Source organism: Silurus aristotelis (genome assembly GCF_946808225.1).
Source record: "Silurus aristotelis genome assembly, chromosome: 12".
NCBI classification, from domain to species: Eukaryota; Metazoa; Chordata; class Actinopteri; order Siluriformes; family Siluridae; genus Silurus; species Silurus aristotelis.
The window spans coordinates 9,662,427-9,684,610 of NC_139585.1; the positions used below are offsets into that span (position 1 = coordinate 9,662,427).

A 22,184-nucleotide genomic window follows, 5' to 3' on the forward strand; every position below is an offset into this window, starting at 1 on the left:
ACAGTGGACATGCACCTATGATGCCAATTTCAGACCCCTCCATGATTTCTAAGTGGGAGAACTTGCAAAATAGAAGGGTGTTCAAATACTTATTTTCCTCACTGTATATATATATATATATATATAGAGAGAGAGAGAGAGAGAGAGAGAGAGAGAGAGAGAGAGAGAGAGATAGATAGATAGATAGATAGATAGATAGATAGATAGATAGATAGATAGATAAATAGATAGATAGATAGATAGATAGAGTATTACTTGAATATGATCATGCTATGTATATGTTTGAGAGAATTTCTCCCTAAGCCAAATGATATTTGCAGGATGACACAACATCCAAAATAACACTACACTCCTCATTCCAGCAGGCTTCATTCCAACACGCTAAAGCACGAGGTCAAATGGCTTAAATCTGCAGTCTGCGACACATGCTTTAAACAAAAGCCTGGCACACTCTGGCAAACACTTTCTCTGGATTTACGGCACAGCTTGGGCCCCTTTTCCCCATTCAGGGTCAGCCCAGGTTAAAGGTCGGCAAGCGGAATTAGAGACAGACCAAAATGGGTGAGCAGAAGGTAACTTCATTGTTTTGTGTTTTTTCAAATTTAAATGCCTATTTGGTCCTATTTGGTTACTCACATGCTCTTATCAAAAGGAAGTTTTTTTTGTTGTTTTAAGCAAAAACAACTTACTGTAAGAATGCAAACCTTAAGCACTCTTCACATTCCATGTAACAAATATAGCCTTTAATATTTTCCTGTACTGTTTCTTTGTTCTTTGTATTATTTCATAGTGGAAATCGCTTTGTAAATGTAAAGTTTATTTGTTGTTCTTTAAAACCTTAAAATCTTGTGTGTAGAAAATCTGCTTTAAATTTGTATTCCATGCAGTGTGTACATGGAGTGGATGAATTCACCTGTCCTCCCTTCAGCTTCAGCTCACTCATCCAGCAGGTCAACAGCTGCCATGTGGCTGTACACTGATCAAGCCTGATATCTGCCAGAGCCTAAAAACACAAAAACACACACAAGTAAAATAAAAATGCATTTTATTTGTAATCAATAAAACTCGATTGAAAACTAGGCCAAATCAACCCTTTGTTTTCTGTTTTAAAATAGCACACATGCTCACACATTGAGTCACATACTTGCATTTTAGGTTTTCCTTACTGACTTACTAGTCACTTTCTGAGGAATACCTAAAAAATCTGCCATTCATACAGTTATCCATTCCACCAGTCGTGTTACAGCAGTGCATAATATCATGCAGATGCAGGTCGAGTTTCAGTTAATGCTCACATAGTGTGATCTTAGTAACCTCTGCCATGGCATAGTTTTTGAGTATTGCAAAAGCCACTGATCTGGGATTTTCACACACAACAGTCTCCGGTGTTCTGAGACTTGGCACAGACTCACCCAAATGAACAGATGAAAACTTGTCCCAATCTTTAACAGTTCAGTTCATCTGGAGCACTAAACTGATACAGACACACCCCTGTGCCTGATGTAAATGCACTTTAAACTCACCCTTTACTCCAGTTTAGAACAACGCTACCTATTTCAGACAACTAAATATCTTGACTGTTCGACAACATTTAGGGGAGAGGAGAGAGAAAAAGAAATCTTAAATTGTGCCACAAACATAAGTGTATTAAAAGAAAGAGGTAATAAATCAAAAAGAATATTTGCATGCTAATGAAAAGTAATAAATGACTGGATAAAAAAAAAAAAAGAAGAAGAAAAGTTTATTCCAACTAAATGAAAAAATATATTATTATTACTGATTATTATTAAATGGTAATAATGTCTAGTTATCTAAGGATTTACTTTCTATTAGAAATTATGCAATAGTATTAAAAATTTTAATTAGCTAATTTTATGGCAAATATATATATATATATATATATATATATATATATATATATATATATATATATATATATATATATATATATATATATATATATATATATATATATACACACACAGATGGTCCTCGAGTTACGATAGTTTGACTTAATTTACGATTACGGTTACGATCTTACGATGACGATAGCGATACGACAAAATTGTAAAAATATTTACAATTTCGCGCAACAGGCACAAGCAACAGTTGGACGCGCAGCTGGGATGAGCGTTTCTCTCGCCCTGTGAGATGCCCCACTCTCGCTAGCAGTCGAGCAGCTAGTTGTCTCAGTGTGTATTTTATTCTGTTTCAAACGGTTTTAAACAGCAATTTTAGTGATAAAAAAAAGTCTTCCCAGGTATGTCTCCTGCTTGTAGGGAAAAAAGAAGAGGAAAGCCATCAGTTTAGAGCAGAAAATGAAAATTATAAATCAGCATGAAAGGAAAGGTAGGAAAGACTGTCACAGCCATAGTAGCAGCTCAGACTTACGACATTATTGACTTACGATGAAGTCACCGTACAGTATCTCCATCTTAAATAGGGGACTAGTTTCATATTTTTAAAAAGCTTGATAATTTAGTCTCAGGTGTGAATGCATTAGTGGAAGTGGAGTAGATTACAAAAAGCAGGCAGCTGTAATACTGACCTTGGCAATACTGCTGGAGATGTGTTGCTGCATCTTGAGTGAATCATGAAGATAGGATAATAGAAGGAAATTAGGACGTCCTCCAGTTTTACCCAGGAAACGTAGACCAATTTCCAGAGCATGCACGGCATCACACACATCAGTGAAGGAGCGCAGCCCGGTTCTTATCGAGTTGCATGCTGAACCTTTCAGAGGCTCCTGAGCAGAAAAAAAAGAGGAGAAATAATATTTCATATATGTCTACAAATTGTCCCAGCAGTTTCAAGTGTAATTTGGAATGATGTTATGTCTAAATGCCAGAGATCTATAATATTTAATTTAACTTTAGTTGTTTAGGTGCAATCAAAATGGACTTTATGTGGAAAGGTATATAAAATGTAAAATGCTTAGTGTTCACCTGTGGAATCTTGCTTCTAACATCTTTTAAAACCTCTGAAAAATCTTGATGATGTCTCTTCAGATACTTTTCGGTATCCTGCAAGCGTTAAACAAATAAGATTAACAAATTAAAAACAGAATAAATTGACTTCTAATATAAGCTACACTTTGGATTTATTTGTTAGAAAATGTGTATTTTATATTATAAAGGCTGTAACACATTTGGCTGTAACACGATTTTAAACATAATCATAACGTTTGGTTTCCTTGAATAATACATTGATTTTTTTCTTTCGGCTTCTCCCATTAGGGGCCGCCACAGCGGACCATCCTCACGTTTGATTTGGCACATGTTTTTACCTTGGATGCCCTTCCTAACACAACCCTCCCCATTTATCCGGGCTTGGGACCGGCACTAAGAGTGGCTGGGGTTGGTTCCCTGACCGGGGATCAAACCCGTGCTGCAGCGAATAATACATTGTTTAATGTCTTACATTTAGCATTTTCAAATATCCAATCAGTTACCACAGCTACTGTATTTATTTAAAGCGAGTGATTTTATTAATATGTAAAACAAAGGTTGCTTTCTGTTAATGATTTTGATAAATAGTTATGCTTCCAATACTGATCAAACTCATCATGATCTGCATTTAAAAGGATTTTTTTTATTTAGTAAGTTAATGTTAATAAAGCATTAAAAACATGGTTTAATAGATTGTTAAAATAAAGGAGTTTACTAACTGTTTGGATGCGTGGCTTGCCAGCTAAGAAACGTCGGTGAAGTTGTTTCTCAATAGCCTGAAGGTCATAGTCACTGGCAGTTTGTTGACCCTTCACAAGAGTGTATTGGCAGTGAGCTAACACCAGGGGCAGCAGCTCCTTCTCTGGGTGGCACAGTGCCAATTGGTTTTCAGACACCAACCCAACAGGAACACTGTAGTCACTGCAGGTCATAAGAGCACACATGTAACAAACAGGATAAAATTTTGTAGATTTTTCTTTTTAAGAAAAAACAAAAAAAACCTCACACATGAAAATTTGACATACCTGTTTTCCTGATGACTGAGTTTCTGAGCTTCTCGCACCAGGCTGTTGTGCGTGTCTGAAAGCAGGTCTATGAGAGCGTGAAGACATGAGCCTGGTCCATGACGGCTCAGGCAGAGAAACTGACAAGAGCTGTCCATGGTTATGTCCTTCTCACACAATACTGGATCCACACCTACAGCAGCTAACACACACCAAACACACATACATTTACAAACTCGCCTTTACTACACCATCAGCAAATTAAATTAGAGTTTTCATTCTTTCCAGAAATGTAGGATATCTCAAGAAAACTGGCTGGAGCGCATCAATTGCACTCCACCCCACACACACACTGCACCGTTTAGTATTTTCAGTATTTTGCACTCACTGTTATTAGCTATCTCCACTTTGAGATGGTTCCAAACCCTGAAAAACGTCAGTAGCCTTTTTTTGAGTGTATTCCTCTGGAGGTCTAATGACACACAATGTTATATTTGTTATAAGAACACACTGGATTGTATTATGTTGATGTTTTACAAAACAGCAGAAGGATAGATTCATTTCACTAGGTCTTGGTTGTATTACTCGATCTTAAATATAGGTACCTGGAATGTTAAGCAGCAGTGTGGCGATGGGGGAAGACTGTGTCTCAGCATCTATTCGGACTATTCGGATCAGGTCCGACAACAGGGCTGCCAGATCAGGCAGACATGCCAGGTGTCTTATGTACCACACCTGTCACACAGACACAAGCCTATTCAGTATATCACCATTTTATCTCTGCATGAGTTGCTGAATTATTTATATTAAATACACTGTTGTTCTTTTAGTCTTAAATCCATTGAAAAAGTTGGACAAATCATTTAAAATGTTATCGCAAAAAATGTAGATTCTACATACTTTATTGAGGAACAGCGAAAGGAGAGGAACTTGTTGCTGTGCCTGCTTTTGGGCAATCAGCTGGGAAAGGTGTTCCACACTCAGGGTGTCTAGAGGAGTCCAGAAACACGCATGATGGGTGGGACATTTAGAAGGTAGAGGAAGGAGCAAACGAGGATCTCCTTTTAACATCTTCATCAGGGAGCTATTGGAGAGCTTATCATCAGCTGCCACATGTTCCTGAGCATCATTTAAGTGTCTGTTCAAATCCTGAATATAGAAAGAAATCAGAGAACATGACTTAAATATGCAGAGCGGGAGTAAAATGGTTTTAGACAGCTTGCTGCTGCTCTGGTTATTTTTATTTAGATATTTATAGGTAAAACAAGTTTACTAAAAATATTGATACAAAAATCCAGAACAATGTGATTTCTGCGAACTGACCTTTAGAACGGGATCGATGACTGTTTTGCAAAACTGCTTCTCCCACTGCTCACGGGCATTTCGAGAAGACCATTCTGTAGCCCCCTGATTGACACTAACTAGTAAGGTATAAAACATGGTGTGAATGAGCATAGTTCTGAACATTCTTCCTGGTTAATTGAGATCCCATTTAGATTTGATTTACAGTAGAGCTTTGTTGTCTATGAAAAAAACATTGTCATGTCTATTTTACTTAGTCATGTAAAATTTTTTCCCCCAAATATATATTTCAAAATCTTTTGCTGATACATTGTTCTATGATATGTGTCTCTGTGTGTGTGTGTGTGTGTGTGTGTGTGTGTGTGTGTGTGTGTGTGTGTGTGTGTGTGTGTGTGTGTGTGGTGGTGGTCATTTCATTCATTTTTAATAATTATTAATCACTTAATCATTATTCATCATTATTCATCATCAATCACTCAAAGAGACTCAAAATGAATGCTCAAGGTGCAAACGTTTTTTACACCATAAAACTAATTTTACAGCTTTAAAAACAACAAAAGAAAAAAGAATTATTCTGAGACATAACTTCAAAATGGTTAAACTAAGCTAATGCAAATTAAAAAGCTGCGCTTTAGTCATATTTACTTCTCTAAACGTGCTTTGCATAGTGTGTGCGATACATCATATAGTGGACACAATTAATCTATTTGCATAAACAGCACGTTGTATTTTGTTGCATCTTAAGATAAAAACTGCACTCTTTGTACTGCTCTGTTATCTCATGGTACTCTCATGTGTTGCTTTATTTAGCACTAGGACCATTGTTTCATTACCCTGTGTACTGTAACAGCTGTGTATGGTTAAAATAACCATTTAACTTTACTTCACTTGACTAAACCTTGTTTTCTGTCATGAGCTTGCTGTGTCATGTGGTGGTTTCGATGGCGACCACATCATTTTTATATGTTTTACCGGTAAATGTAATGTGAAAAGTAAATGTAATTCATTACTGTAGCTTTTTTACATATCTGTACTACACAGAAGTATTTTCATTTAGGGAGACTTTCACTTTACTATGTTACTTTTTACTCACCTACATTTGGCAAAAACAGTCATTTTTGTTTAATTATGAGTGGATAAAAACTTAACTGGTTAACCACGCAGCAAGCCACCAATCAGGGTAGAGCACAAGCTCTGTTTTAAACTTGTTTTCATTGTCGCTTGGTGGTATCTACTAAGTATGAACATACAGTTCAGCATCAGTTCAACAGCAAGCAGAACATTTTGAGAGGAATAAATGATGGAAGAAACTCCTGACTCTAACTTGCCACAACACCCGTGGATTTATCTCCATAAATTTATAAAAAGTAGTTGAAAAGAAGGTTTTTGGGTTCATGATCATTTGAATAGATACTAATCAGTATTTTAATTAATATCATTCTGTTAACAGATTGGTGTGCTAAGAGTAACATTAGAGTCCTTTCACATAAACTGTGTTGATTATGGCAAATCTTGTGACGAAAACAATAATAGGAACATTATAGCCTTAATAAATCATAGTTCTTTGGAAACTTCAGTACATTTGAAGGCAAATACTTTTCGACAATACAGTATGACATCGTATTTTAGTTAACATTTCTGAAACGTTCTTAGCAGCTTGCATAAACAATGACCAGCGTGGCATGTCATGCATCTCATAGTGCATTATTTATTTACTATGAAATAGCTCACAGACCTGTGGGCAGATCTGCTGAGGTGTTCAGGATCAGATGAACTGTGATGGCTGTGTCATCACAATTCAGATTCAAAGTCTTTCCCAGAACTTCCATGTCCTTTTCAAGATGGTGCCACAGAAACTCATGGGCATTGTCAACAGTTGGGTGAATCATTGCACGTATACCCTGCAAAGATTCACATAATAATTGTTATTGTTATCACTAACAAAGACCATTTTTTTGTAATTACACTATATCATCTTACATAATTGCCTAGAATACTATATCTGATATACATTTTTTTTCATACCAATACATACAGTGGGTACGGAAAGTATTCAGACCCCCTTAAATTTTTCACTATTTTTTATTTTGCAGCCATTTGCTAAAATCATTTAAGTTCATTTCTTTTCCTCATGAATGTACACATAGCACCCTATATTGGCAGAAAAACACAGAATTGTTGACACTGTTGCAGATTTATTAAAAAAGAAAAACTAAAATATCACATGGTCCTAAGTATTCAGACCCTTTGCTCAGTATTTGGTAGAAGCCCCCTTTTGATCTAATACAGCCAGGAGTCTTTTTGGGAAAGATGCAACAAGTCTTTCACACCTGGATTTGGGGATCCTCTGCCATTCCTCCTTGCAGATCCTCTCCAGTTCTGTCAGGTTGGATGGTAAACGTTGGTGGAAAGCTATTTTTAGGTCTCTCCAGAGATGCTCAATTGGGTTTAAGTCATTGCTCTGGCTGGGCCATTCAAGAACAGTCACAGAGTTGTTGTGAAGCCACTCCATCGTTATTTTAGCTGTGTGCTTAGGGTCATTGTCATGTTGGAAGGTAAACCGTCAGCCCAGTCTGAGGTCCAAAGCACTCTGTAGAAGGTTTTCGTCCAGGATATCCCTGTGCTTGGCTGCATTCATCTTTCCCTTGATTGCAACCAGTTGTCCTGTCCCTGCAGCTGAAAAACACCCCCACAGCATGATGCTGCCACCACCATGCTTCATTGTTGAGACTGTACTGAACAGGTGATGAGCAGTGCCTGGTTTTATCCACACATACCGCTTAGAATTAAGGCCAAAAAGTTCTATCTTGGTCTCATCAGACCAGAGAATCTTATTTCTCACCATCTTGGAGAACTCCATGCGGGTTTTCATGTGTCCTGCACTGAGGAGAGGCTTCCGTCGGGCCACTCTGCTATAAAGCCCCACTGGTGAAGGGCTGCAGTGATGGTTGACTTTCTACAACTTTCTCCCATCTCCCGACTGCATCTCTGGAGCTCAGCCACAGTGATCTTTGGGTTCTTCTTTACCTCTCTCACCAAGGCTCTTCTCCCCCGATAGCTCAGTTTGGCCGGTCGGCCAGCTCTAGGAATGGTTCTGGTCGTCCCAAACGTCTTCCATTTGAGGATTATGGAGGCCACTGTGCTCTTAGGAACCTTAAGTGCAGCAGAAATTTTTTTGGAACCTTGGCCAGATCTGTGCCTTGCCACAATTCTGTCTCTGAGCTCTTCAGGCAGTTCCTTTGACCTTAATGATTCTCATTTGCTCTGACATGCATTGTGATCTGTAAGGTCTTATATAGACAGGTGTGTGGCTTTCCTAATCAAGTCCAATCAGTATAATCAAAAATTTCTGGACTCAAATGAAGGTGTAGAACCATCTCAAGGATGATCAGAAGAAATGGAGAGCACCTGAGTTAAATATATGAGTGTCACAGCAAAGGGTCTGAATACTTAGGACCATGTGATATTTCAGTTTTTCTTTTTTAATAAATCTGCAAAAAGGTCAACAATTCTGTGTTTTTCTGTCAGTATGGGGAGCTGTGTGTACATTCATGAGGAAGAAGAATGAACTTAAATGATTTTAGCAAATGGCTGCAATATAACAAAGAGTGAAAAATTTAAGGGGGTCTGAATACTTTCCGTACCCACTGTATATCATATTTAATAATTTTAAGTTTTTTAATAATTACATAGTTTTATAAGAGATCAGCTAAACCTACATTTTAAATGCATTGTCTGAATCATTATTTGATACTCTCATTTTTAAAATGAGTACCTGCTGATTGAGATAAGATCCATGCAGCATGGCCAGATGAAGAAGGAGACGTAGCACACAGGACTGGGACATACTCAGATCTCTGTTTGGAGCTTCAGATCTACGAACAGCATTATCCAGAATATGGCCTGGTCGGGTCTGATCACTCACACTGCTATGGACTAGAGTGAATCCAGGAACTGCTCGGTGATTTAAGCCTCCAATCGGCACTTTGCATGTGTCACACTTTGCCTCCACCACTGGCTTCCCACACTAACAGAAGAAAAAAACTTTAAAACTTAAAGTACTATTTAATTTATAACACACTCACAGTATCTTTTCAGAAACATTTTATTATTCAAATGTCTTTTTTCATTATTTAACATAGTCATATTGAAATGGACAAAAAGATTATTTAAACAATTAGAGATAGAACTGTGTCTTACCTCACCAACGAAAGACAGATGACCATTTTTACAATCTGTAGTTTAATATGAAAAAAAGAAAAGACAACATGTCATTAAATATCTGCTTATCAACTTGAAATGATATAAACTACCACTTAAAAATCTGTACAAATCTGACAATATTTTTTTTTGGTGCTCCAAAGACATTTTAATACTCAAAATACATTAGGTAATTGGTACTAAATTAAGTACTATAGTAGATGGAAATAGTGAATATATACACATTTGTGTCTGATTTTATTTTCAACATTTATTTAAAATAATTAATTGAATTTCTCAAAATTAATTAATTGAAAAAATTCCTCAAAAAGGGAGTTTTCATTGATAAATGTTGAAAATAAGAGAAGCGCATTTTGATTTGTGTAACATTTTTCTTGATCATTGAATACATTATGTGGAAAAATAGGTTTGTAGATCTAAGATTAATTTTTATGATCACCTGAACATAAAGTTCATGTGTTTTTTTTGGACATCCCATTCAACATTTAGTGTCCATTTGTAACACAAAGTCACCTCCTATCTAGTGAGAATATGTTTCACTAGATTTAGGAGTGTGCTTGTGGAGATTTGTGCTCATTCAGCCACTTTGGTTAAGTCAGGTATTAATGTAGGTGATTATTCCTAGGGTGCAGTCATTGTTACAATTCATCCCAAAAATGTTAAATTAGATTATTATTCCAAAACAACAAAAATATTTCATAAAAAAAATTTAAAACATTTAAAAAATATTTTATTAGCAGGGGTGTCCAAACATTTCAAACAAATAAACATAATTCAGATATGACCATATAACATGATAACAGGTGCTACATATTTAAGCTAAATATCTTTGTTCCTTTAAAAACTTACAGTACTTCTTCAGGTTTCGTTCTTTTAGCCACTGAGTGACCTTACTGGTGTTGTCCTCTGGCATAGTGGGAAGAAAAGCTTCCTGGATGAATACAGAAATCCTTTCATTTCACACTGCGAATTTTTGATTGAATTTTAAGTTTTCATAAAGTCAGTTATGTTTTGATATACCAATGCAAAGTTAACCTGTTATAGTTCATCTTGTCATCCTGTATTTTTCACCTGTACTGTACTGTGCTGTGTTGCATTGAATTAGTCAATTGTGTTGCTGTAATGTTTAAACTATCAAGGCCCCATTTACACTTAAAATATAACTTATAATTCACAAACATGTACCAAAGTTGCTACATTTTTTTATATATTTTAATTATTTAATATTTTCACGAATTGTTTCTGTCTGTTTTCATTAATTTTGCAGTATTTTTATGTTCATATTTTTCATTTCTCTGTACATTGTTATAATCTAAACGTGTGCTGATTATATAATGAGAATAAAATTAAATATGTACAGGAGGCTAAATAATTTGGAGGATTATAGGATTAGGTTAAAAGATGGCTCAAACCAACTGTATATAAAAAATAAAAAAAAACAGTTTGCGAAAATGAGATTTAAAAAAGCTTTAACACTATAATCTTACAAAATTATACGTCTATTTTCTGCCCATTGATTGATTTACTTTTTCCTACCCTCATCATTTCTGGCCTAGAGGCAATGAGGTGAAAAGGAAAGAGAAGTCGACTCCCACTGTGGAACACAGTGATAGCATGAACCAGGAGCTCCAGGAGAAGACGTCTCTCTGCTGATTCATTTGCACAGACATGCAGGTGTGGCATGAGACCTCCGCCTAACAGACTGGTGCAGAAGTCACGCAGATGCCCTTTTGTGCTCTCCCTCACAATGTCATTCAGCATCGCTAAATCCTGTTCAGGAAAACAGAAAAATAGATTTAAATATGCTTAGCAGATCACTTATCCAGCATTTGTTATGACTGGACTTTGATATTTTGCAATGTATTGAAGATGCCTCTGCTTTTACTTAAGAGTGGGAAAAAAATGAGATTTATGTATCATGGTTCTTAAATTATTGAGATGATAAAGAAGGCAATGGCACTGATGAATATGACTTATCAACTTTTTTAGAATTTTTTTTTTTACCTGTGCTCCAGGGCGCATGGCTGATTCAGGTGATTGTAGGCGACAAGTTACCTGTCTGAACAAAGCCAAAACTAGAAGAACACACTTCATAGACACCGAACAGCTCACATTCTGGAGAAAAACACACAAGTATACACTGTTATTAAAGCATTAAACTGTCTCAATAAAATTACGGCAAAAAAGAATATTTGGAATTACAGGTTTATAAAGAATTTCAGTAGACTTGATCAAACATGAAGATTAAAGGTTACTTAGCAACATATGTGGAATTTAACATAAGCTATTTGCTCTAAGAATCTGAATTCCAGTCAAGTTAATTTTTTCAGTATTCTTTCTAGTGCTTAACCTACAGAATGCTTGTGCTGACATTGTCTAATGCCAGAGAAGTTTTGTTTATCAGATAAAGAGCATCTGATATTTTGGGAAACTTTTCTGCCCACAAGCTTCGGATGTTTGAGTGAACAAGATAAGTATGCCCTAGAGTTGGAATTAACATTCAGATTGAAAGTATAGATTGGTTCAATGTAAACATTCAAACCTACATTACATTTATTTAGAAGGTTTACATTTAGATTACATTTGCATTTAGATACAGTAGGTTGTTTTACTGTAACATTTCCAGACTGTTCTTTAGTTAATTTTATATGTTTTAAATATGTTCCAGTATTTAACACAGAGGTCCTGGAGGCATAGAGTTGTAATAAGAGTAAAATGTACTTGTCTTGATTTCAAGGAAATAAAATGTACTAAGCTCCAGGTCTATAGGTAAAGCAATGATATATCCTTCTTATTTTTAGTGACCTGTAGTGTGGCTTTAAGTTCATCACTGTTGGATTCCAGCAACACCTGACCCACTCCATCTCTGATAGTGCGATACTGCTCACCGCAGCACAGAAATCGATCCACCTCCATAGGAATCAACCTCTTCAAACAGGAAACATGCAGAGGGTAAGAATTATAGAATATTGTGCTATTCATAATAAATGAAAAGCTCCACACTCACCTGTAGTCGCAGGATCTCGGGAGGGAAGATCCACTCATAAGCGGTGCTATTCATCACGGCCTGGACACAGTCTGTGCCCGCCTGCCTGTTAAGCGTTCTGAGAAGGTAGACTCTATACCAGTCATTCTGAGCATAATTAAAGATGGCCTTTATCTCCTCTAACAGTCTTTCTTCCCATTCCAGACATCCCCCTGAAGAAGCACACATTTCACCAACATCATGATTAACACTATACAAACATACCTACATACCTGTTATGCGGAAGGCGAGGCGGAAGCCGAGGTAAGCAATAGACACAAAGTTTATTCACCAAACCGGGCAGGTTAACACAAAAGCATGCAAAGTCAGGAATATATCCGGTGGTGCGTTCCGTGAACGCGGCCCACAAAGTCCGGAACCGAGAGCGAACCGGTCTGTAGGAAATCCAAGGGTGCGCTTCGGAAAGGAAGCGCAGCCGTCGAGAGAGTGAGGAGTCTGAGGCAGAAAGTACGCAGCGTAGAAACGGCACACGTGATAATAACGACCGGCATTAACCAAACACATACGTTTAATAACAGATCGTGAGTGTGTGGGAGTGAAGGGTTTAAATAGAGGAAGGTGATTAGAGTCAATGAGCATCAGGTGTGTTCACTGAAGCCGAGAGCGCAGCATCTCCATGCGGGCGGGGCACGCATGAGAGAAGAAGCGGAGTGCTTCGGGGAATGCCCAGGTGTGACAGCCCACGAAGGGGGCGTGGCAGGGGGATTCCTGACAATACCATAATACTATAAACTATTTCTGGAGTGATCATATCTATGTTGAGCAAACAGGCTTAATGTACAGTAGCATTTAGTACACTACATGCATACTTTCATAGGTTTATGAAAATCTTCTTAGCCTCACCACTCTTATGGCGAACAGCCCTGGGCAGAATACGAGCCGCAGTGTCCAGACACATCCTGAGATGAGCCATGGACAGGAGAAACTCAGCCGGCTGCTGTTCTCTGGATGGCGTCTGCTTGCGAGCCAATCGGTTGAGAAAGTTTATGTCATCCCGCTGACGCCGCTGAAGTTCTTTGGCTTCCAGAGTTTCACCCCAGCCCACACAAAGCAAAGAATCCTGGAAAAACCCCACACAGGAATATATTTACACACAAGCATTTATATACCTGAAGCAAATACAATTAATGAAGGAGGTTGTAAATGCACATAAAAAGGAAAATAATATAGACAAATAAAATCTAAAATTGCAAATATGGTATTAAAATAAGGCAACAATGCAATATAAATGTGAAATTATATAGTGTTTTATATGTATTTTATATGAATATGGTGCCTGTTCCTTTTGTTTCTTTGCAACAAACTAGGTAAAAGGCAAAACACACCAGAATTAGACAGTAAATGACAAAAAGAAGTTCTGTGGACAGATGAGTCCAAATTTCACATTTTTGGCTCTAACACAAGAACTTATATAGCAAATAGAACAGGAAAGATGAAGTTACCAGACTTTCTCAAAATTACTGTACAGTCAAACATGGAGTTTTAACAAGCTTAATGTTTTGGGGGTTGTTTTGGTGCAGGGAAAGTTGCAGACTTATTCTGGGTGAAATAAATACTGAACCAACAGGCTACCATTACAAATTTAATTTAATGAAATTCTCTCATGACTGTAGCTAATTCTAACCATGTTTAACATTCAACAAAACAATGACCCGATTGATACGTCCACACTTTTAAAGCATTATTTAGAGAGTAAATAGTCAGCTGGAGTTTTACCTATCATGGAGCACTTAAATTCTATTGAACTTGGATCCAGAAATATTCAACTAGAACACTTTTGGCAAGTCATAGAAGATGTCTGTATTTCAGCTGAAGGTTTGGAGAAGCTGAGCTGAACATAAATGATAATATGGAAATAAATGAAAATAAAGCATATATATGTTTGGTCAAAGTAAATCTTCATACCATTAAATTACCTAAACTGTTGCAAAAATATTTATATAATTAATATCAAGATTTATTTGAAAAAAAAAATGCATTTTCCAGCTTCAATGAAACTTCCTTTGTAATGTATTCAGATTGTGTATTATATTTGTTGGGATGTAGAGAGATTCCTGAAAAGCACCCTAAAAAACAGTAAGCTCCAAGTACACTTTTTCACCCACCAATACACAAATACAAGGTTCTACAATATCCACATTTGTTTTTACATTTTTACCACATAACAACTCACAATACTGCAGCTGAGTTCCTTAACAACAACTATATAGTCATACCAAATAACAAATTTTATTTAGTTACTCGTTTTTAAGTGTAATTATGTAAAACCTTTTCATTTCAAATTATAAAGAACTTTAGGTTTATTCTTTAAATTTTCTAAAAATATTTGCACATCAGCATAAAATCAGGTTTGCTTTGACTGTTTATATTTACTAATGGTGAGTAGTACTGCCTTGTATTGTTTTACCTAATTGAGATGATTATAATCATAATCATGGTTATCATGACTATAGAAGTAGTACAAATAGTAAACATTGAAAACCTATGGAAAGAATGAAATACCTGGAAACAGTTGACAAAAAGTCTGTAAAGTTCCATCCTATCCTCATTATTCAGTAGTTTGTCCTCCAGGTTTTTCAAATATGTCTGAATATGGCCCTTTACCAGGTCAAAACTGAAAAAATATTGTGTGCAACATTCAATCATATAATACTTATATATTTATGTGTGTGTTTGTGTGTCTGTTTTCAAAGCCATTGATACCTGTATTGCAGTAAGAGTTTAGGCAACACAGAGCGTACCACAGGATTCTGGTCAACACATTCCAGGAAGGGGGTTAGCTCTCTTGTCTTATACACGTCTCCTACAAAACATATATGTGCAAACATCCACATGCACAAAACAATATTCTTAATTAAGGCAGCACAATATTTAGCTTTGCTCAAAAACACCTATGTGGTATCCATCAATAAATAAAAAGCACCTACCCTGTGCTGAGATTAGCAGAGAGAACAGCAGCTCCACCAGGTCCTCTTTGGGTTGTTGTCCTTTGGAAAAACAAAACCGAGAGACCACTTCCAAAAAGAAGGAGTTACAGCAGCTCCTTAACTTTCTATGTTGTTTAAGGGCCAAACTGCAAAACACATTATTTTAATCAGTAATTAAATACAATATGGTCACAAACTGTAAAGACATTATGATTACACGTTCTCTAAATTTGTGTAGGCAGAAAATGTTGATTATTGTTTTCCACAACAGCGGCTCCTACAATAGTTACATTTTATGATGAGCTTGTATTAGTGTAATTGCATAGTTGTAGGTTGTGTTTCTCTGTTTAGGAGTATATCACATGTCTGGTCTCTTCCATATTTGAACAGATTCACTCCTAAAAGACCTACAAGTAGAGGTGGGTGATATGCTGGTATGAACGTGACTAACAGTTTCATTTCGTGCCATGATATGGATTTTGCTATACTGTGGATACTGTTACACATTCATTCCTTTTAATTTTGCATTTATATTGTTTTGTTTAATTTACTAATGCTCTTTGATGCCACATTTGGTTTTCTCATATCGCAATATAATATCGATTTCGTCTGGACAGTGTAAAATATTGTGATATGAAATTTAGCTCATATCGCTGATGCCTACCTCCAAGAGGATTGAATATCTTCATCATCATCTCAGTTTGTTTCTGTGACCAAAATGATCTAGCCACTTCAACCACCGATCTTTACTTCACACTTTGTCTAACTCAACTTTGACTGCTATTGATATTTTATTCTATTCTACTCTATTCTTTTCTATTTGAGTTCTATTCAAGTTTTATAAGAAAAAAATTTATAGATTTATTTTGTGGTGGTGGGGATCTAATGTTGGTGAGGGAGCAGCTGCTTATAGTTCCACAATATTATATTACATTCCAAACTCTAAAAAATTCACTAATATCTGTCTATAAATAAAATAATATACAATATAAATAAAAATTGGTATATGAGGATGAAATCCTGCTGACAAGTGCTGTTATAGCAAAATAATAAACTTCAGGGTTCTGACAGGAACTCTGAAACACACAGCTGTACAGGATGCATACTGTAGCAAATTTTTAACTACAAAACACAAACCTGTTCCAGCATAGCAATGCACATGTGCACACACGATCTCCATGATGACATAATTTGCCAAGGTTGCACAAGTGTTTGTACAAAACCCTAACCACAAGAGTATGATTTGATTGTAATCATATTATCTTAAAACAGCATTTGATACACTTGTTCTGGAAAGACTCACTCTACTCTGGCTGAGATAGCTGGCTGGAAGTTGGGTGGAAGCAGTGTCCTGCACTTTGGGCATTTCACTTCTTCTCCTTGCAGACAACTCCTCATACAGGACAGGCAGAACACATGCTCACACTGTAGAACACATGGCTCAGTCAGGTCCTCCAGACACACAGGACACTTCAGACCAAATCTAAGGTGTGAAAAAAGCCCAGGTAAAAAATGGAAGTTTTAGGCATAAAATGTAAACCTAGCCATACATTCAATCAAAGAACAGAAACCATAAATAATTTTGGTTAAAAATAAAAGCAAAGAGCACTGTGGAAAGTGAGCAGTACCGTAAATCTCTGCTCATGGATTCCTCATGGTAGTCGTTGAGGATGCGGATAAGCTGCTGCAGACAGGCTTTACTCTGCAGGTCAGGACACTGCTCCATCAGCTAATGATTTGGTGGGAAAAAATTAACCATTTATTTGATAATAGCCTGGTAACGAAAACGAAAATTATTGAAGGATCACTTTGGTGTGTTTCCTCAGACACTGACCCGGTGTAGCTGGCTGCAGTGTTTAAGTGTCTGGGCCACCAGCTTCTCATCAGACGAATATAATTTCATCACAACTTGCTCGATAAAAGCAGCTACCACCAACATTCCCTGCCATACAGACCTGAAAAGCATTATTGATTATGTATATAGAAGACATGCATATTTAAAAAAAAACCCTCTGCTTTTAATTCCACAAAACTTACTTAATAGCATCCAGATGTTTGAGAGAGCCAGCACTGCAGAGGGAGGTGTAAGTTACACTGAACACTCTCTGCAAGCACGGCTGCAGCAGTTCAACTTTGCCCAGAAAGTCTGAGCACTTAGAAAACGATGTAAACGAATGAAGTTTTGTCTCCTCCACACACATACAAAGAGCTAGAATGTCTTCATGCTGTAACAAAAGAATATTATGATGGTTACTATTTTTATCTCTGTTAAATTAATTTACTTTTCCTTTTTCTACTCATCTCTGAGAGTTAAACATGGGATGAGTCTGTGATTGAGTTGAAAAGTATCTGGTGTTCTAGTCTATCTAAGTATTTAGTCTTCTCACCATGTCTGGACGGTTTGTCTTTAAGGACTGTTTCAGGACAAAAGGAGCTAATTGAGGCTGGATCTGCAGAATGTGTACGAGTGTGTCAAGTCGTGGACTGAAGTGTTGAGCTGCTGCCATGATCCAGGCTGGAGAAAGATTAGTGTTTACACCTATATCCTGCTGCAGAGCAGCAACACAACCTAAAATCGCTGCCCTGAACACCTGCAACAAAATCAAACATTAATGTGCATGCAGATACACAGAAAACATCACTTCATCCATTTATTATTGATATACTGTGAGGTTAAAAATGTTGAGACCTAAAAATAAATAAAATCTTAAAAGAAAAAAGAAATAGTATATTTTCAAATTTCTGTGTCAGTTTGAGTGCACACTATCAGATTTTATTTTTCAATCATATTATTACTGATCCTGTCTCACCTTCACTTCTTCTTCTGTCTTGATTTTAAAAGAGAAGATCACATAGTCAGTAAGATATCTCTGGCCCAGGTCAATGCGCTCTCTCTCTGACAGTGTTTCTATGTAGCCACCCAACCGACTGCTAGTCACGGCACTTACAAACTGCTGGATTTGCTTGTGGCTGCCCTGTTCAATACCTGAGACAGACATCACAAAACAGCTTTTAGTGAAGTATTATCTGAGCATTGCCATTTATACAAAAAATTGCAATTTATGGGCATTTAGAACAGCATGTAGTAGATGTCCTTATCCAAACAGAACTGTTGTGTATTTTAATGCTGCACCAGGGTATATGAATACACCCAATCCTGATAGAGATGTTTCAGTACGGGTGGATGGACAGACAGACAGACAGACAGACAGACAGACAGACAGACAGACAGACAGACAGACAGACAGACAGACAGACAGACAGACAGATAATCTGGCATAAATAAACTTCATTTATCCCAAAAGAAAGACATTGTACAGAGCCAGGTCTATAAGATGCCTCCAAGAAGATCCACAGAATCAATGTTTTGAAAATCAGATACAGGCAGCTATAGCAAAAAAAAAAGAGGAGACATAAAGAAATGGGATGATTTAGAAAAATCAACTCCTATGGCTGCATTATCAATGCTTCATCTAACTGGTCTTCATTAACTAAACTTGCTCGGTAAGAACACTGACATTTTAAAGCTAAAATTCAACCAAACCGTGTGCATACTTTCTGCACTTAAGTGAGGGAGCATAATTCTCCCATACAAGCAGGTTGCAGTAGTCTGTATTCGGCATTCAAACAGGGAAACCGGAAAAACTAGAACTGTGAATATTTAAAGCAAGCAGCGTTTACACCTGTCGCGATCGTTACATAACGGATTCATGTAGCGAAGTTGCAAAGAGAAGAGCAAGAATTATAAATGTCTGGGTGTTCACTCTTCACTCCATCATTGTTTGCTTTTATCAGTAAAAAATTTTTCTCTTGTGCTAATTTGCTAAGATGAATAGCCAATCTAAGTTCTCTTTTTGCCGACGTGCAAAATCGGCCAAAAACAGCTGTCTCCGTCAGACTAGAGCCACACACACACACACACACACACACACACACGCACACATGCAGAACACACTGAAAAAACTTTGTTTTTCCCAATCTAGCATAATATATTTTATGAGATAATTCGATGCTACATTTGGAGAGAGAATGCAAGTTTTTTAAACTGTATTGTTAGCGAGCCTTCAACCAGCTGCAGTTTAGTGTACAGGTAAGCACGGGTGAACTAATTGATTTAGGCAATTTATGTATCACGTCTTAATAATTAACTGTTCAATTTTATGTAATCGGGAGATTGTCCAAACATATTAGCCAAAAAAAATCTGCATTATGTATGCATCTTGGCATCGGCATCAGCCAGAGAAAAACCCATATCAATCGAACTCTACTGTAAATCTCTTTATATTCTTACTTTGCAGAAACCTAGACTCCTCCCATAGGTTATAACAATAGAGTCTGATGAGCCAACTGAAAGGAGCAGTGCAGGTACGTGCCTCTCCTCCCACCAACAGATTGTACTGCACGTCAATCTCTTGTTCTGAGGAACTAAAATAAGGAAAACAATAAGCATTTGTTTCCACTGTAAATTGCAATCATCTGCCTAAACTGTCTAAAATAGCAGACTGCCATTATCAAAATTTTATTCAAACTTGTACCTTGAGTTCTGTGGCACTGGCAGGTCCAAAATCTGCCCATCATCGAAGATATCCAGCCAGAAATGGACAAGTCCTTCACTGAGCCCTGCATTATACACCAGCTCCAGGTTAGAATCTCTGTCCAGCACCTCTAATATCCAGGCCAGAATTGGGGTCAGAACTCCCTGTAGACATCTCCACAGTGTGTGTCTATGTATAAAAGTTATAAGGACACACAGAATGTTGTGTAATTAAAACTATTCAGGTAATTTACTGTTTTAAAACAGTAACATGTCTGTGAGTGACATAACTCTAACCCTAACCCTAACCCTAAGGTTAAGTCCAAAGCCACATGCAAACTTAAGTCAACAATGTAGTTCAAGTAAACTCACACTCATATTCAAGTTTTTTTAAAGTCACTCAAGACACCATTAAGTCAAGATAAATACAATATATAGCAGTGATTAATATTGTAGACATATTCTACCAGGACCTTTATCAGGCATCCCTCCCTACATGTACAGACAAACATGAAACCATCACTGAAGACAAGGTGAAATCAAACATTTAGCCAACGCCTTGAATCCTCTACAGTACCTGAGAGTACCTCCTTCTTGCAAAGCCTCCCGCTTCTTTATTTCTTTGTTCACCCAGTCTCCAGCATTAGGCATACACTCCTCTCGTTGTGCCAGGGCAACCACCAATCGCCTCTGCAGTACTTCCTGGAAACGCGCTAATATACCAAATGATATGAAACGATATATTAAAAAAAAAATTATTCTCAGTTTTTGAAGTAACAATTCAGCGGGTTGGGCTGGTAATGCAACTTACCCCCAATACGCCCAGTGTTGATATCCAGAAGGCCAAGAAGAGTGTGCATGCGCTTTACACTCCTAGAATCGTTATTTACAGAGTCTCGAAGGAGTGAAACGGCCTTCTGTGTGCACGATCTCACCAAAGATAAACTGTGCAGATATGCAGATTTATCCTGCTGAACAAATATAAGGGGTTTTATTATCTAGTTTATTATATAATAAGATATTTTTTATTATCTTGCGATACACTTGGACATATTATCAGTAGTGTAACTTGGGGTCATTTATTTTTAATAATAATAAAAGATTTTTGAACATTTTGTACTGTTTAGAAAAAAAAACTTACCAATTGGCTTTTGACCGTGGCAATTTCTTGATCTACATCCATGGAAACTACAAATGCAAAATATTATATGATATATGATATGATATGATTTCTACTATAATATGACCTTATATTTAGCGTGTAGCAAATTACCAGGGTGTGCTGGCTTAGACAGTAGTTTGCTGATTGGTGTTCCACAAAATACAGAGAGATCCAAGCTCATCTCATTAGTGTCTCTGAGGTCATCGATATGTGTAGAAAGCCATGCACCTATTACACAAAATAAAAATGAAGCAGATCCTAGAAACTCAGCATACTTGCTTTTATCTGTAAATGTATTTCACTCACCTCCTTGAAATCCAATATACTTATTGTCACTTGCAATCCTTGAGAGTTTTGTGATAAACACAATATAGCAGTTGTTATCATCTGACCGAAAAGCTAAAAGTTCATTCATGGTGCAGTACCTGAAAACACAATAGTAGTTTTTATTCCTTACTACATACTACAAATATATGGCAGATAGCATTGTTGTTGATGAACACTAACAAATATTTAAAAAAGTGAATTCAGGAAAGAAAATGGTATAAACCACTCACTTTGCAGAAGCAATGAGTTCATTTTTGCAGAGTGATTCCTCCATATCCATCTGAACCAATAGGACGTGCAGAGACAGATGTGCAGCCTTTAGGAAGTCTCTGTGAATGATAAAAGTGAGAAAAACTTCTGAATTAGTATATTTGTGTAAAAAAAACAAATTTGTTCAGTATCTGAGCAAAGCTCAAACCTAAAAAGAATCTTCACAGATCTTTGTTTTTAAACAAATTCCAAAAAAAGCTTAAAAGGTGATGCACATGAATTCAATATGGGTGGAATATATTGTAGAATCCGCATATTTTGGCAGTAGATGGTTTTACCTAATTTTGCTGCAGAAAGAAGCTTCTGTGTCAAACTGGTGCAGAGAAAGCAAAAGAAACCTCTCCATGGATAGACCCAAATCTTGGGCCAGATTCCGCACATCGGCTTTAGTTAGCAGACTGGAGAAGGTGGTCAACTAACACAAAATATCACATTTAAATGTA

The 22,184-nt window shown here is 36.9% G+C and overlaps 1 protein-coding gene across 1 annotated transcript in view; it reads right to left on the reverse strand.

Moving 5' to 3' along the window:
• rnf213b (ring finger protein 213b) overlaps positions 1-22,184 on the reverse strand; it is a 44,973-nt gene that overhangs the window by 2,543 nt on the left and 20,246 nt on the right. Inside the window, exons 26-61 of the mRNA XM_083556359.1 lie at positions 22,020-22,156; positions 21,702-21,800; positions 21,451-21,569; positions 21,256-21,372; positions 21,124-21,170; positions 20,794-20,953; positions 20,560-20,695; positions 19,984-20,172; positions 19,740-19,873; positions 18,259-18,434; positions 17,836-18,039; positions 17,486-17,673; positions 17,283-17,403; positions 17,077-17,177; positions 16,752-16,931; positions 15,449-15,594; positions 15,225-15,324; positions 15,024-15,135; positions 13,365-13,581; positions 12,483-12,673; positions 12,281-12,403; positions 11,480-11,590; positions 11,012-11,245; positions 10,325-10,406; positions 9,455-9,489; positions 9,030-9,281; positions 6,990-7,155; positions 5,276-5,373; positions 4,853-5,101; positions 4,558-4,687; positions 4,341-4,424; positions 3,974-4,154; positions 3,668-3,869; positions 2,946-3,023; positions 2,549-2,746; positions 914-1,003 (exon numbers count right to left, since the gene is read on the reverse strand). Of these exons, the coding sequence (XP_083412485.1) occupies positions 914-1,003; positions 2,549-2,746; positions 2,946-3,023; positions 3,668-3,869; positions 3,974-4,154; positions 4,341-4,424; positions 4,558-4,687; positions 4,853-5,101; positions 5,276-5,373; positions 6,990-7,155; positions 9,030-9,281; positions 9,455-9,489; positions 10,325-10,406; positions 11,012-11,245; positions 11,480-11,590; positions 12,281-12,403; positions 12,483-12,673; positions 13,365-13,581; positions 15,024-15,135; positions 15,225-15,324; positions 15,449-15,594; positions 16,752-16,931; positions 17,077-17,177; positions 17,283-17,403; positions 17,486-17,673; positions 17,836-18,039; positions 18,259-18,434; positions 19,740-19,873; positions 19,984-20,172; positions 20,560-20,695; positions 20,794-20,953; positions 21,124-21,170; positions 21,256-21,372; positions 21,451-21,569; positions 21,702-21,800; positions 22,020-22,156 (5,187 nt within the window). The remainder of the gene's footprint in view (positions 1-913; positions 1,004-2,548; positions 2,747-2,945; positions 3,024-3,667; positions 3,870-3,973; positions 4,155-4,340; positions 4,425-4,557; positions 4,688-4,852; positions 5,102-5,275; positions 5,374-6,989; positions 7,156-9,029; positions 9,282-9,454; positions 9,490-10,324; positions 10,407-11,011; positions 11,246-11,479; positions 11,591-12,280; positions 12,404-12,482; positions 12,674-13,364; positions 13,582-15,023; positions 15,136-15,224; positions 15,325-15,448; positions 15,595-16,751; positions 16,932-17,076; positions 17,178-17,282; positions 17,404-17,485; positions 17,674-17,835; positions 18,040-18,258; positions 18,435-19,739; positions 19,874-19,983; positions 20,173-20,559; positions 20,696-20,793; positions 20,954-21,123; positions 21,171-21,255; positions 21,373-21,450; positions 21,570-21,701; positions 21,801-22,019; positions 22,157-22,184) is intronic.